The sequence below is a fragment of the Oncorhynchus kisutch genome, linkage group LG20 (assembly GCF_002021735.2).
Source record: "Oncorhynchus kisutch isolate 150728-3 linkage group LG20, Okis_V2, whole genome shotgun sequence".
Classification (NCBI taxonomy): Eukaryota; Metazoa; Chordata; class Actinopteri; order Salmoniformes; family Salmonidae; genus Oncorhynchus; species Oncorhynchus kisutch.
Window position 1 is genome coordinate 25277004 of NC_034193.2, and position 16282 is coordinate 25293285.

Here is a 16282-nt window from a genome sequence, read left to right on the forward strand (position 1 = left end):
TGTCACTAATGTACCTTATCACAACCCCCAGGTACTGAGAAACACTTACATCTGTGGACTCATCGAGGAGGAGGCTGAAACGCTGGTCACCCACATCTGCGAGCAACTTTTTCAGAAAGTATGGTGCTAGAACACCATTAATCATTTCTGTGCACTTTGAAGTGGGTAGCAGCAGTGGCGTCTGAGAAAGCAGCTCTACATCCTTCTCCAATATGATCACATGCCAGCATGGAACAGTGTTCAGCGATAGCTAATGCCACGGTGGTCTCAGCCTTTTTTGCAGTAATTTTTTTTAACCATAAATGGCAGGCAGCTTGTTTTGGGTGGAACTGTTATAAGGCTTTGCCTTTTGAGTATGTTTTGAGTTGTCATGCGTTTTTTTACATCACTAAGTTTGGCGTAGAAATCAGCCTTACAATACAGGCAGTATGTCCGTGTATCATCTCCAATAAACGGCTTCAACCAGCTTTCGAATTCAGGGTTTGATTCCCACTCCTTTCTGTATTTTTCAGTGTACAGTTTAGACTAAGACATGATGAGCTAGCCAGCTAGATGTTTAGCTTATGTCACACAGAGGCACACAAACAGTGGACAAGGTGAGTAAGTGACTGAGTCAAATGCAGTGATTTATTTTAGACAAAAAACATTTTACATCCTGCCCTGAATGTAAGCCAGGGTGGGATCAGTCAGTGGTGGCTTCTCCCGCATGCGCGATTCATTTGCAATTTGGATGAGGAGGGGTGAACATCTCCTGCTCTCTGACTGCAGCTGGGAGGGACTGCTGCGGGAGGACTGTGAGTGCTTTGGGACAGCGTGGGGCCCACGGAGTAAGAACGATACGTGCTATCACAACAGAGTCTCCAATAACACCAGAAAAAGTTGCTAGATTTGTCACTAGTCAATTTTTTTGAAAATGTGTCTGTAGAGGGGTCTGAATACTGCTAAATATAGCGACAAAGTAGCTCAATTGGCGACACTGACTCTGCTTACACTGAACGCAAGAGAAGGCAGGCACCACATTATATGCAACGCAGGACAAGCTAGTTAAACTAGTAATCTCATCAACCATGTGTAGTTAACTAGTGATTATGTTAACATTGTTTTTTATAAAATAACTTTAATGCTAGCTAGCAATTTACCATGGCTCCTTTCAGTCTGCACTCGTAACAGGTGGTCAGCCTGCCACGCAGTCTCCTCGTGGATTGCAATATAATCGGCACCCAAAAATGCCTATTACACATTATGAAACCGTAAAATCGGCCATTCCGATTAATCGGTCGACATCTACTACACAGTTGTTAAAGTAATGTGTGACACTCGTTTTTGTTGGTGCATAGCTAGTTCTCAGACTGTAGGTTGCATTCTACCTTCTTCTCCCTTAAATTTTCAGCCATTAGCTTCTCTTACGACTGCCTCGTGTGAACGACAATTCCGACGCTTTGTTTTAACGTTTAGACACGTCAATAATCATAGCTTGTTATACGGCTTTCGAAACACACGGCCCTTTCGTGATAGGTAGCTAATTGCACAGGTGGGACTGCGGTTGAAAATGAGCCTGCTGGCTAAAACCGGCACTTTTACTGAAATGTTGATTAATGTGCACTGTCCCTGTAAAAATAAAAATAAACTCAACTCTTGTCTTTCGTAAACAAGCACTGTAACATGGAGATATATGGCCGTAAGGTGCGTATAATTTGTATTTTTTATTATTTCTTGCTGATATGAAAGATAAGGTCCTTATGCTTCCAAAACCACTTAATGTGCAGATTGAACTTCCGGACTCTTCACAAAATTCCCCCTTAGTAGAAGACGCTTCGTCCAATGAGTCATTGTGTAATGTAACATTAATGGAACAGAGTCATGGACTAGTGCATAGCTAGCTAACTTAGGCAACGTTAGTTTGTTTTTTGGAAAATATCTGCAGAGGTGGCCACTGCAACAACTGATACCGACAGGCTACCTATCCATTTACCGTTTTCCTCCGGGGGCTGGTTTTGCATTTTGAGGTCCCGGTGTCAGTGTACGGTAGTCTAGCCTAGAGTCAAGACTACGTAGGCAGCGTGTTTTGCAAATAAAAACCTGAGCTTTCTCATCCCACTACTCCAGATTCGAGAGCCTCGTTTCAGGACGGTGTGTGTAACCCGGATGTTCAGTTACACAACGCGGAAATACAGGATAGAGTCATTCGCCACACTGATAAGTGAAACAAACATCAAAAACAGTCATTTGAAAATTAAGGGCAAATACTACGACTGGAATCTAAATCGGTAAGAAAGAACACATTTCCCCTCTAAATAATAGTTTATCATATTTGTGTACCGTTCTTGTATGTGTTCTCTTTTTGTTATATTGTTTAAACAATATTGTTTTAACTGCATCGTTGCGAACGAGATCGTAAGTAAGCATTTCACGGTAAAGTCTACACCTGTTGTATTCGGCGCATGTGACAAATACGATTTGATACCTAGCTAGAGTAGTCAGCTAGCTAACTAGAAATGCTAGCGTAGTAGCGAGTAAGCTAGTAAAATGCACCAGCCATTGCTACTAGTCAACTATCTATCCATTTTCCACTTACTCACTGACTTGTTTTGTCATCTAAGTTAGCTAGCTAACGTATGACCTGTCTGTCATATGGTTGTTGAACTGGTTTGTTGTACTCTTAACTTAGGCAGTGCACTGAAACTCAACGTCCTAGTTGTTAGTTAGCTAGCGAACGTTACGCCAGTGACAGCTTGCTTTTGGACAGACACCGTTCGTGAACATAAATATAAACGCAACAATTTCAAAGATGTTGCTGAGTTAGTTAATTTAAGGAAATCAGTCAAATTAAATGAATTCATTAGGCCCCATGTTGGTCACAGATACCTTAAAGGTAGATGCGTGGATCAGAAAACCAGTCAGTATCTGCTGAGACCACCATTTGCTTCATGCAGCGCCACATATCTCCTTTGCAGAAAGTTGATCAGGCTTTGGAATATTGTCCCCACTCTTTAATGGCTGTGCGAAGTTGCTGGGTATTGGCGGGACCTGGAACAAACTGTCATACACGTCGATCCAGAGCATCCCACACATGATCAATCGGTGACATGTCTGGTGGGTATGCAGGAAAGGACATTTTCAGCTTCCAAGAATTGTGTACAGATCCTTGTGACATGGGGCCGTGCATTATATGGCAGAGGATGAATGGCACGACAATGGGTCTCAGGATCTTGCCACGGTATCTCAGTGCATTCGAATTGCCATCGATAAAATGTGTTCGTTGTCCATATTTTATGCCTGCCCATACCATAACCCCCCAGGCTACCATGGGTCACTCTGTTACAACGTTGACATCAGCAAACTAATCTGCCAGGGACTGCGGTTGAAAATTAGCTGGTTGGCTAAAACCGGCACTTTTACTGAAATGTTGATTAATGTGCACTGTCCCTGTAAAAATAAACTCGAACCGCTCGCCCACACAACACCATACACATGGTCTGCGGTTGTGAGGCCGGTTAGACATACTGCCAAATTTTCTAAAACGACATTGGAGGTGACCTTTTTCTCTGACAACAGCGCTGGTGGACATGCTTGCAGTTAGCATGCCAATTGCACGCCCCCTCAACTTGAGACATCTGTGGCATTGTGTTTTTTGACAAAACTGCACATTTTAGTGGCCTTTTATTGTCCCCAGCACAAGGTGTACCTGTGTAATGATCATGCTGTTTAATCAGCTTCTTGATATGCAACACTCGTCAGGTGGATGGATTATCTTAGCAAAGCAAATGCTCACTAACAGGTGTGTATACACATTTGTGTGCAAAATCTGAGCGAAATAAGCTTTTGTCCGTATGGAGCACTTCTGGTATCTTTTTATTTGAGCTCATGGAACATTGGACCAACACTTTACATGTTGTGTTTTTATATTTTTGTTCCGTGTACATAGATGGCATCAAACAGTAAAGTAAAGAGCAATGATGTAAATAAACGCTGGTTGCTGAAGCTATGTATTGGACATTGAGAGCCTTTGGAAGCCACCTGTCAGCCATATTGGCACTCCCCAGTAGGAGCAGTCCTCCATAGGAAATAATGGAATTCTATTCTACAAAATTACTTGTATTTATGTATTTTTATTGTAGTGGTGAACATAGCATTAGTAATCCCCCAAAAATATAATTTAAGTAAGAACTGACAGAATATAATTTAAAAGTATGCATTAAGGTGTCTGTAATAGAATACACATGGAAAAAACAAATGTGTAGACACTAATAAATTCATTTTTATAGCTTCCTAAATATATTTTACAATGGTGTAGGAGTTCCAAGATGGAGGTGCGGTGGTGTGAACACAGTGCCCCGGCTCTATCAGTCATCTAAATCATTGATAAAGAGTGCACATTATAGGGACATAGTTTGTACATGTTTTTTAGCCAGCCATGCAAAATCAGACTGACAAGATGCACCCCGTGGAGGTATTTCTGGACATAGTTTATAATGCTTTGGTTGAAATTGAATAGGCCAACTGCCTACCAGCACATTAACTGAAGAGGCTCTACTTCATATCTGCCAGTGTTTGCGTTATCAATATTGACACATCATGCCAGGAAGATATGGCCAATAGCAAGACTGCTCTCACATGAGGACCGGTGTGGTTTGCCTAACTTCCACTTCCACCTATACCTGCAGGGACTTTCCAGCCAGACTAACTGTGGTATTTTTTAAATTCTTCTACTTCTTGTCAGTAATCGTTTATCTATCTTTTCTCTACACCAACACCCCAGTTGCTGAACTTCTTCTCTTTACTTTGTCTGGTTTCTGGCGCCGCTCAGCTCAGCCCTTCTAACCTAATCCCCATCTGTGTCTGTGTTATACGGATCCCAACCGCTGCCCCCACGTTTCGGAATTCCACTGCCGCTCCAGACCCCCCCCTGCTGTCTCTCTTGGCGTGGCCAAGCCCCTCTCATTCAGGATAGCCTCTGCACAGCTCCATGGCGGGTCGTGGAGGACCGGCGCGACCCAACGGCCCGGCGGCAGGCAACAAGATCTGCCAGTTCAAGCTGGTGCTGCTGGGGGAATCGGCGGTGGGCAAGTCCAGCCTGGTGCTGCGCTTCGTCAAGGGCCAGTTTCAGGAGTACCAAGAGAGCACCATCGGAGGTGAGTTATTCACTGTGTGTATATATTTTTTTTTACTATTGGTTGTGCAGGCTATTTCTGGTGGTTTGATATGACCCACTGCAGGTTTCTCTATTCCATCAAGTGGTCTTTTATATCTGTGATATTTGGTTTTACTAGATCTCATTGCAAGAATGGCATCACCATATCATGGATATTTAAAAACAAAGCAAATGAGGTCAGACAAAAGGAAAAAGTGTAGGGTTGACACAAATTGCATTTATTTAACCATTATTTGACCTTTTGTAATCAACGCAATGTATGCTCAAGCAAGTCAATGTAGAGGACGATGCTACCGTAGTGGAGATGCCATTAACCTCCAAAAATGAAATGGATTAACACTGTAGAACAGCATTTCTGCCGGATATTAGCCTATCGTATGCAATTCACAATAGTAAGCTCCAGTCAACGATAGAGGGCACAGGAAATGACCGCAATGTTAGAATTGTTAGAGGGGTCAAAGATTGACATGCCTCATGGGTCCTCTTCACTGCTGGAGAAATGGGCCTTGTTCAAAAATGCTATCTTTCTTCCTCCCTTCTAGTAAGTAATCAATGATTTAATGACCCAGTCATGTCAGTGATTGGGCTCAATAAAGGGAGGTAGGAAGGAAGGATTGGAACGAGGCCATGGACTCTCTGTGCTGTCATGTGATTGTGGAATTCTAGTGTTTGTAGTTTACAGACATGGGATTAGCATTTCTCTTTGCAGTTCTGATCCGTAGAAGCAGCAGTGCTGTGCTCGTTAGGAAGTTAATCCTCCAACCTGTTTGGCAGGACATGGTTAAAAATCACAAATGATACCAAAAATACATACCAAAAAGAAATGCCCTTGCATAACATTATGAGCCTATTACAAAGTCCCTATTTGTTGATAGTATCCTTTTTATTATTATTTTATTAGTCACTGTTAGTCACTTAGTCACTGTGGACTATCAATAGAAGTCACGTTGATACTCATAGAATAAAAATGAATTTTTTACAACTTCCTAAGTCAGGGTGGTTTAACCTTCCAGACTTGGAATTGTATCAATTTGCCACCCAGGGCTTTTACTTGCGACATAGTTAAATGCGCTAAAGAGGAACAATGGGTACATATTGAAGATGTGCATGCTCGTCCTTATCTTTTCACGTGTCTATTTTCAAAGGATAAAGCAAAGAAAATGAACAACTTCATAGTTAAGAACACTTTAACCATATTGAAGAAGATTTGAACGTATTCTACAAGAACTAATATCACCCCCTAAAAAACACAACCCTTATGGAACAATCTCTGGATAGCTTTTCAGAATTCACAGATAAATTGTTTGTGTTTTTTTTTTTACCTGTGTGTGTAACGATTCAGTTCGTAGGCCTCCTCTAGCGTAGAGCAAATTGAGGAACTGCAACTGAAACCTTTCCCTACACTGGATAGGTTTTAAGTGCCCGTAATGACAAAACAAATGTTGACATTGAAGCGAGTGGGAGAGATTGACATGTCAACCCCGTGTCATGGCGCACTCAATTGCGGTGCAACGTTACTGATAGACGTGCAGGTATAAATGTATTAAGTGGAATAGACCTGCTTCTCTGTCATGTAGGAATAAAGTCTGCGCTATATAAGACACCTCCAAGAGTCATGAACACCGCTCTTTTTCCTCCCCTGACATATCCTCTTAACTTTTCTTCCCTCCCTTCCTCCATCTTACTATTTTCCAGCTGCCTTCCTCACACAGACTGTCTGCCTGGACGACACGACAGTCAAGTTTGAGATTTGGGACACGGCAGGCCAGGAGCGATACCACAGCCTGGCGCCCATGTACTACAGAGGAGCCCAGGCGGCAATTGTGGTCTACGACATCACCAACAGAGTGCGTAAATGCTCTTTATCTGTTACACCTTACAACTGTGTAGGCAAGGGCATCCAATTGAATTTTAATGACCAGTGAAACCAATAGTTTGGTTGTTTAAGAATATCAATTCTCAATGCTTTATGAGCTTAGTTCAACTCTCTTACCCTGTCATAACCTTTATATGTAAATGATGCATTCTGTGCCTTTTGCGTGTTTCACCAGGACACTTTTACGCGGGCAAAGAACTGGGTGAAGGAGCTGCAGAGACAAGCCAGCCCCAACATCGTCCTCTAGTCCTGCTCACTATACCTTATCCAACCTATTAGTTCCACCACCCACACATGCAATGACATCTCCTGGTTTCAACGATGTTTCTAGAGACAATATCTCTCTCTTCATCACTCAATACCTAGGTTTACCTCCACTGTATTCACATCCTACCATACATTTGTCTGTACATTATACCTTGATGCTATTTTATCGCCCCCAGAAACCTCCTTTTACTCTATGTTCCAGACGTTCTAGACGACCAATTCTCATAGCTTTTAGCCGTACCCTTATTCTACTCCTCCTATGTTCCTCTGGCGATGTAGAGGTGAATCCAGGCCCTGCAGTGCCTAGCTCCACTCCTATTCCCCAGGCGCTCTCTTTTGACGACTTCTGTAACCGTAATAGCCTTGGTTTCATGCATGTTAACATTAGAAGCCTCCTCCCTAAGTTTGTTCTATTCACTGCTTTAGCACACTCTGCCAACCCGGATGTTCTAGCTGTGTCTGAATCCTGGCTTAGGAAGACCACCAAAAATTCTGAAGTTTTAATTCCAAACTACAACATTTTCAGACAAGATAGAACTGCCAAAGGGGGCGGTGTTGCAATCTACTGCAAAGATAGCCTGCAGAGTTCTGTCCTACTATCCAGGTCTGTACCCAAACAATTTGAACTTCTACTTTTAAAAATCCACCTCTCTAAAAACAAGTCTCTCACCGTTGCCGCCTGCTATAGACCACCCTCTGCCCCCAGCTGTGCTCTGGACACCATATGTGAACTGATTGCCCCCCATCTATCTTCAGAGTTCGTGCTGCTAGGCGACCTAAACTGGAACATGTTTAACACCCCAGCCATCCTACAATCTAAACTTGATGCCCTCAATCTCACACAAATAATCAATGAACCTACCAGGTACCTCCCCAAAACCTTAAACACGGGCACCCTCATAGATATCATCCTAACCAACTTCCCCTCTAAATACACCTCTGCTGTCTTCAACCAAGATCTCAGCGATCACTGCCTCATTGCCTGCATCCGTAATGGGTCAGCGGTCAAACGACCTCCACTCATCACTGTAAAACGCTCCCTGAAACACTTCTGCGAGCAGGCCTTTCTAATCGACCTGGCCGGGGTATCCTGGAAGGATATTGATCTCATCCCGTCAGTAGAGGATGCCTGGATATTTTTTAAAAATGCCTTCCTAACCATCTTAAATAAACATGCCCCATTCAAGAAATTTAGAACCAGGAACAGATATAGCCCTTGGTTCTCCCCAGACCTGACTGCCCTTAACCAACACAAAAACATCCTATGGCGTTCTGCATTAGCATCGAACAGCCCCCGTGATATGCAGCTGTTCAGGGAAGCTAGAAATCATTATACACAGGCAGTTAGAAAAGCCAAGGCTAGCTTTTTCAAGCAGAAATTTGCTTCCTGCAACACTAACTCAAAAAAGTTCTGGGACACTGTAAAGTCCATGGAGAATAAGAACACCTCCTCCCAGCTGCCCACTGCACTGAAGATAGGAAACACTGTCACCACTGATAAATCCACCATAATTGAGAATTTCAATAAGCATTTTTCTACGGCTGGCCATGCTTTCCACCTGGCTACTCCTACCCCGGACAACAGCACTGCACCCCCAACAGCAACTCGCCCAAGCCTTCCCCATTTCTCCTTCTCCCAAATCCATTCAGCTGATGTTCTGAAAGAGCTGCAAAATCTGGACCCCTACAAATCAGCCGGGCTAGACAATCTGGACCCTTTCTTTCTAAAATTATCTGCCGAAATTGTTGCCACCCCTATTACTAGCCTGTTCAACCTCTCTTTCGTGTCGTCTGAGATTCCCAAAGATTGGAAAGCAGCTGCGGTCATCCCCCTCTTCAAAGGGGGGGACACTCTTGACCCAAACTGCTACAGACCTATATCTATCCTACCGTGCCTTTCTAAGGTCTTCGAAAGCCAAGTCAACAAACAGATTACCGACCATTTCGAATCTCACCATACCTTCTCTGCTATGCAATCTGGTTTCAGAGCTGGTCATGGGTGCACCTCAGCCACGCTCAAGGTCCTAAACGATATCTTAACCGCCATCGATAAGAAACATTACTGTGCAGCCGTATTCATTGATCTGGCCAAGGCTTTCGACTCTGTCAATCACCATATCCTCATCGGCAGACTCGACAGCCTTGGTTTCTCAAATGATTGCCTCGCCTGGTTCACCAACTACTTCTCTGATAGAGTTCAGTGTGTCAAGTCGGAGGGTCTGCTGTCCGGACCTCTGGCAGTCTCTATGGGGGTGCCACAGGGTTCAATTCTTGGACCGACTCTCTTCTCTGTATACATCAATGAGGTCGCTCTTGCTGCTGGTGAGTCCCTGATCCACCTCTACGCAGACGACACCATTCTGTATACTTCCGGCCCTTCTTTGGACACTGTGTTAACAACCCTCCAGGCAAGCTTCAATGCCATACAACTCTCCTTCCGTGGCCTCCAATTGCTCTTAAATACAAGTAAAACTAAATGCATGCTCTTCAACCGATCGCTACCTGCACCTACCCGCCTGTCCAACATCACTACTCTGGACGGCTCTGACTTAGAATACGTGGACAACTACAAATACTTAGGTGTCTGGTTAGACTGTAAACTCTCCTTCCAGACCCATATCAAACATCTCCAATCCAAAGTTAAATCTAGAATTGGCTTCCTATTTCGCAACAAAGCATCCTTCACTCATGCTGCCAAACATACCCTTGTAAAACTGACCATCCTACCAATCCTCGACTTTGGCGATGTCATTTACAAAATAGCCTCCAATACCCTACTCAACAAATTGGATGCAGTCTATCACAGTGCAATCCGTTTTATCACCAAAGCCCCATATACTACCCACCATTGCGACCTGTACGCTCTCGTTGGCTGGCCCTCGCTTCATACTCGTCGCCAAACCCACTGGCTCCATGTCATCTACAAGACCCTGCTAGGTAAAGTCCCCCCTTATCTCAGCTCGCTGGTCACCATAGCATCTCCCACCTGTAGCACACGCTCCAGCAGGTATATCTCTCTAGTCACCCCCAAGACCAATTCTTTCTTTGGCCGCCTCTCCTTCCAGTTCTCTGCTGCCAATGACTGGAACGAACTACAAAAATCTCTGAAACTGGAAACACTTATCTCCCTCACTAGCTTTAAGCACCAACTGTCAGAGCAGCTCACAGATTACTGCACCTGTACATAGCCCACCTATAATTTAGCCCAAACAACTACCTCTTTCCCAACTGTATTTAATTTTTATTTATTTATTTATTTTGCTCCTTTGCACCCCATTATTTTTTTATTTCTACTTTGCACATTCTTCCATTGCAAAACTACCATTCCAGTATTTTACTTGCTATATTGTATTTACTTTGCCATCATGGCCTTTTTTTGCCTTTACCTCCCTTCTCACCTCATTTGCTCACATTGTATATAGACTTGTTTATACTGCATTATTGACTGTATGTTTGTTTTTACTCCATGTGTAACTCTGTGTCGTTTTATCTGTCGAACTGCTTTGCTTTATCTTGGCCAGGTCGCAATTGTAAATGAGAACTTGTTCTCAACTTGCCTACCTGGTTAAATAAAGGTAAAATAAAAATAAATAAAAATCGCTCTGGCTGGGAACAAGGCCGACGTCGCTAACAAGAGAGCCGTTGATCTCCAGGTGAGAATAATTCCCACGCTGTGTGTGTTTCATTGATTGACAACATAACAAAACAGTTAGCATGATAATAACAACAAAATCAGATGCTGATGAATCAATTGTTACATAATTTTTTTTTTTGTCATAGTCCAAATGGTCTTCTACTATTTGGTGTGGTACTATGATAGTGTACATAAAAATAAATATATATATATAATATACATGCATACAGTTGAAGTCGGAAGCGCCATGCTCCAACAACTGAGCCACAAGTCACCATCAGTTGATTCTTGTAATGTCAATTCTGAAAATGCTTCCCTGTACCTACAGTTTAAGTCGGAGGTTTACATTCACCTTAGCCAAATACATTTAAACTCAGTTTTTCACAATTCCTGACATTTAATCCCAGTAAAAATGTCCTGTCTTAGGTCAGTCAGGATCACCACTTTATTTTAAGAATGTGAAATATCAGAATAATAGTAGAGTGATTTATTTCAGCTTTTATTTCTTTCATCACATTCCCAGTGGGTCAGAGGTTTACAAACGCACAATTAGTATTTGATAGCATTGCCTTTAAATTGTTTGACGTGGGTCAAAAGTTTCAGGTAGCCTTCCACAAGCTTCCCACAATAAATTGGGTGAATTTCAGCCCATTCCTCCTGACAGAGCTGGTGTAACTGAGTCAGGTTTGTAGGCCTCCTTGCTCGCACACGCTTTTTTAGTTCTGCCAACAGATTTTATTATAGGGTTGAGGTCAGGGCTTTGTGATGGCCACTCCAATACCTTGACTTTGTTGTCCTTAAGCCATTTTGCCACAACTTTGGAAGTATGCTTGGGGTCATTGTCTGTTTGGAAGACCCATTTGCGACCAAGCTTCAACTTCCTGACTGATGTCTAGAGATGTTGCTTCAATATATCCACATAATTTTCCTCCCTCACCCAAGCCTCCCCCTTTTTCCTCCAAACATAATGACGGTCATTAATGTTCAAATGGTTCTATTTTTGTTTCATCAGACCAGAGGACATTTCTCCAAAAAGTACTATCTTTGTCCCCATGTGCAGTTGCAAACCATAGTCTGGCTTTTTTATGGCGGTTTTGGGCTTCTTCCTTGCTGAGCGGCCTTTCAGGTTATGTCGATATAAGACTCATTTTACTGTGGATATAGACACTTTGGTACTCGTTTCCTCCAGCATCTTCACAAGGTTCTTTGCTGTTGTTCATCTCTAGGAGACAGAACGCGTCTCCTTCCTGAGCAGTATGACGGCTGTGTGGTCCTATGGTGTTTATACTTGCGTAGTATTGTTTGTACAAATGAACGTTGTACTGTCAGGCGTTTGGAAATTGCTCCCAAGGATGAATCAGACTTGTGGAGGTCTACAATTTTTTTGCTGAGGTCTTGGTTGATTTCTTTTGATTTTCCCCTGATGTCAAGCAAAGAGGCACTGAGTTTGAAGGTAGGCCTTGAAATACATCCAGAGGTACACCTCCAACTGACTCAGGCTAATTGACATAATTTATCAGAAGCTTCTAAAGCCATGACCTCATTTTCTGGAATTTCCGAGCTGTTTAAAGGCACAGTCAACTTAGTGTATGTAAACTTCTGACCCACTGGAATTGTGATACAGTGAAATAATCTGTCTGGAAACAATTGTTGGAAAAATTACATGTCATGCATAAAGTAGATGTCCTAAGTGACTTGCCAAAACTATAGTTTGTTAACAAGAAATTGGTGGAGTGGTTGAAAAACGAGTTATAATGACTCCAACCTAAGTGTATGTAAAGTTCATACTTCAACTGTATACACATACAGTGCTGTCGGAAAGTATTCAGACCCCTTAACTTTTTCCACATGCTGCTACATTACAGCCTTATTCTAAAATGGATTAAATAGTTTTTTTCTCCTCATCAATCTACACACTTACCCCATAATAACAAAGCAACAACTGTTTAAAAAAAAGAAGTTTAACATTTATAAACTGAAATCGCATTTACATAAGTATTCAGACCCTTTACTTAGTACTTTGTTGAAGCACCTCTGGCAGCGATACAGCCTTGAGTCTCCTTTTGGGTATGACGCTACAAACTTGGCACACCTGTATTTTTCTCTGCATGTCCTGTCAAGCTCAGTCAGGTTGGATGCGGAGCGTCGCTGCACAGCTATTTTCAGGTCTCTCCTGTTCAATCGGGTTCAAGTCCGGACTCTGACTGGGCCACTCAAGGTCATTCAGAGACTTGTACCAAAGCCACTGTGTCGTTCTCCCCAGTCTGAAGTCCTGAGCACTCTGGAGCAGATTTTCTGTACTTTGCTCCGTAAATATTTTCTTCGATCCTGACTAGTCTCCCAGTCCCTGCTGCTGAAAAACATCCCCACAGCATGGTGCTGCCACCACCATGCTTCACCGTAGGGATGGTATTAGCAAGATGATGAGCGGTACCTGGTTTCCTCCAGACGTGAAGCTTGGCATTCAGGCCAAAGAGTTCAAGCTTGGTTTCATCAGACCACAAAATCTTGTTTCTCACGGTCTGAGAGTTCTTTAGGTGCCTTTTGGGGAAACTCCAAGCGGGCTTTCATGTACTTTTTACTGAGAAGCTGTCTGGCCACTCTACCATACAGGCCTCTAAGAAGAGTCTGGGTGGTTCCAAACTTCTTCCATTTAAGAATGATTGAGGCCACTGTGTTCTTAGGAACCTTCAATGCTGCAGACTTTTGTTTTGGTACCCTTCCCCAGATCTGTGCCTTGACCAATCCTGTCTCTGAGCTCTACGGACCTCATGGCTTGTTTTTTTTCTTTCTCTGACATGCACTGTCAACTGTGGGACTTATATATATATATATATATATGTTTCTGCAACTTGGGAGTCCATTTTTGGGGTGTGTGCATATATATATATATGCACACACCCCAAAAATGGACTCCCAAGTTGCAGAAACATCTCAAGGATGCTCAATGGAAACAGGATGCACCAGAGCTCAATTTTTAGTCTCATAGCAAAGGGTCTGAATACTTATGTAAATAAGGTATTTCTGTTTTTTTGTAAACATTTTTAATACATTTGCAAAACATTTCTAAAAACCTGTTTTCCCTTTGTCATTATAGTGTATTGTGTGTGGCTTGAGGAGGAGAAATATTAATTTAATCCATTTTAGAAAATTGCCGTCACAAAATGTGGAAAAGGTGAAGGGGTGTGAATACTTTCTGAATGCACAGTATGTAAAACAACTTGTACTTGTCGTCCACATATTGTCATTTAGGGCCAGTTTCCTGGACACAGATTATGCCTTGTCCTGGGCTAAATAGCTTTTTAGTCCAGGTCTAAACTCAATCTGTGTCCAGGATACCCCCCCCCCCCCCCCCCCTTAGTGCTTAAGAACCTGTTATAGACCTTAATAATCCTCACGAATTCTGTAATAATAATAATATGATTGTCCTGTCTTTACAGGAAGCACAGGCCTATGCCGATGACAACAGTCTACTGTTCATGGAGACTTCAGCTAAGACTGCTATGAATGTCAACGAAATCTTCATGGCCATAGGTAAGGGCAACCATCTGCCCAGTGAGTCCCAACTTACTCACTCCAAGCACTATTGGCCTATAGTCCTCATTTAGTGATCACACAGAATGTATGATTACTATTCTATGGGTTTATCTAAATAGTCTAAATAGACCTCCACCCTTACATTGTTGCTACTTTGAAAACCCAGGCTCATAGGATGAATTCAAATTGGTGGATTCCTACTACATTTTACTTTAAATTTTTGTTACATAGAAAACGCTCTTATCCAGAGTGACTTACCGTCAATAACTACCAATACAATGCAAACAGGATAGGAATTGGCTTTCACTAGCCCAGATGGTGAGATCCACATTTTGGATGTTCTGTGTATCTGTTACTTCTGGGAGCACATGAACGCAGCATTAATGGCCCACTCTACTCTTCTCTACTCTCTGTCTTTGTAGCAAAGAAGCTGCCCAAGAACGAGGCTCAGGGCGCAGCCGGGGCAGGGGGCCGGGCCCGGGCAGGAGTGGACCTTCAGGAGCCCGCCCCCCAGGGCCGCAGCGGCCAATGCTGTGGCGGGAGCACTTAGCCAATATCCAATGAACTGACTGAACGAGCCCAGAACACAAATATTATCAAGACAACCAATCACGGCCTAGAGAGTAACGATGCGGGAACCGTTCTCACCCCCCCCTCCCAATCAAAAGGAGACCCTTTATAAAATTATAAGCTAGAGAACTTCAGTGTGACCCTCTCACATACTCTCTCTCCCTCTTTTACCCTCTATCCCTCTGCTGTACCTCCCATCTTCTCCCTCTCTCACTTTAATCTAATACTAACTGGATTATGTCTTAACGTTTTCTGTCCTTTTAAAAAAAACATTTTGTTGATGGATCATACCAACTGCTATTAGCCTTTTTGTTCAGGTGGCAGGTGCATGTCGCAAAGGTTAAGTTGTCTTTTCCTCTGAAAATCATTTTCTTCCTTCCATGTTGGTCTTCCACATCTGGAAGAGGGAAAATATGCTCCAAGGGGACAATGTGTCTTACGCTCTTTCTCCGGATCTGTCCATTTTGTAAATTAATATTAGCATTTGTTTATTATTACCACTGTTCTTTTGGCACGAGTGGGGGATGATTATATAGGACACACTTAATGTGGTTTCCGACACGTGTGACAAATTAAACCGTAACGCAGTGTGCATTTTTATCACCTAGTATACCAGACAGTCATTTTTAGCATCATGTTTTTGAATCTGTAAGATGAATATAAGAATACATTGTAAGACCTGGGGGAAAAACACATGGCAAGATTTTCTTGGCCAAAATGTACATTGTTAAAACGTTTATTCCCATTAACATAGTATAACAATCATTTGTTCACCACCAATCAAACACAAATGTTCTGTTGGGGGGGCAGCATGTGGTAGGCCAGCCTCCGACATGAGATTTAAATCATGTATATTGTTATCAAATAAACGTATCTTGTAGTTTGAGTTTAAAAAATACACTATTTGCTGAGTTGAAAGAGTAAGGAACCATGGTCCTTATTAGGGGAGAATTTAACATCGCCCACAGCACCCCATTGAACACAGCCAACTGACGAACCTGTGAAAAAGACGATAAGTAAATTGAACCCTCTTCTACATCACATGAAGACTGGACTATTACAGTATGTCTTGCGCAAACCCCTGCTTTCCTTCCTTGAAGCCTTTTTCTACTGGGTTAACACCTAGTGCTGAATCCTGACGACTTCAACTTTTGCACAGACCTGCCATTGACATCAATGAAACATTTTGTACAAACAAAATTATTGCAAAAAAGTAAGAGTGCATCCCTTCAAACATTCCTACGTA

At 42.6% G+C, this 16282-nt stretch overlaps 1 protein-coding gene across 5 annotated transcripts; it reads left to right on the top strand.

Annotated features, from left to right (window-relative positions):
• The first annotated feature begins 742 nt into the window (after nt 1-742).
• LOC109865531 (ras-related protein Rab-5C) lies at nt 743-15934 on the top strand. Of its 5 annotated transcripts, XM_031799455.1 has the most exons (9): nt 743-827; nt 2107-2267; nt 4549-4689; nt 4808-5132; nt 6848-6999; nt 7204-7269; nt 10892-10948; nt 14370-14463; nt 14889-15934. In XM_031799455.1, the coding sequence occupies exons 4-9, from the start codon at nt 4967-4969 to the stop codon at nt 15014-15016; spliced, it is 663 nt and encodes a 220-aa protein (XP_031655315.1). In that variant the 5' UTR covers nt 743-827; nt 2107-2267; nt 4549-4689; nt 4808-4966; the 3' UTR covers nt 15017-15934. The 5 variants fall into 5 exon arrangements, with proteins under 5 accessions (XP_031655315.1, XP_031655313.1, XP_031655312.1 ...); XM_031799453.1 differs by lacking the exon at nt 4549-4689; XM_031799452.1 differs by lacking the exon at nt 4549-4689 and having other exon boundaries at nt 744-827; nt 4899-5132.
• Nucleotides 15935-16282: the final 348 nt, after the last annotated feature.

Excerpts from the sequence above, each read along its gene's own strand:
- LOC109865531 (XM_031799455.1), top strand. The coding sequence starts at position 4,967 with ATGGCGGGTCGTGGAGGACCGGCGCGACCCAACGGCCCGGCGGCAGGC. Across the intron at positions 5,133-6,847 it reads CCAAGAGAGCACCATCGGAG|CTGCCTTCCTCACACAGACT; the intron begins GTGAGTTATTCA and ends ACTATTTTCCAG. Across the intron at positions 7,000-7,203 it reads TCTACGACATCACCAACAGA|GACACTTTTACGCGGGCAAA; the intron begins GTGCGTAAATGC and ends GTGTTTCACCAG.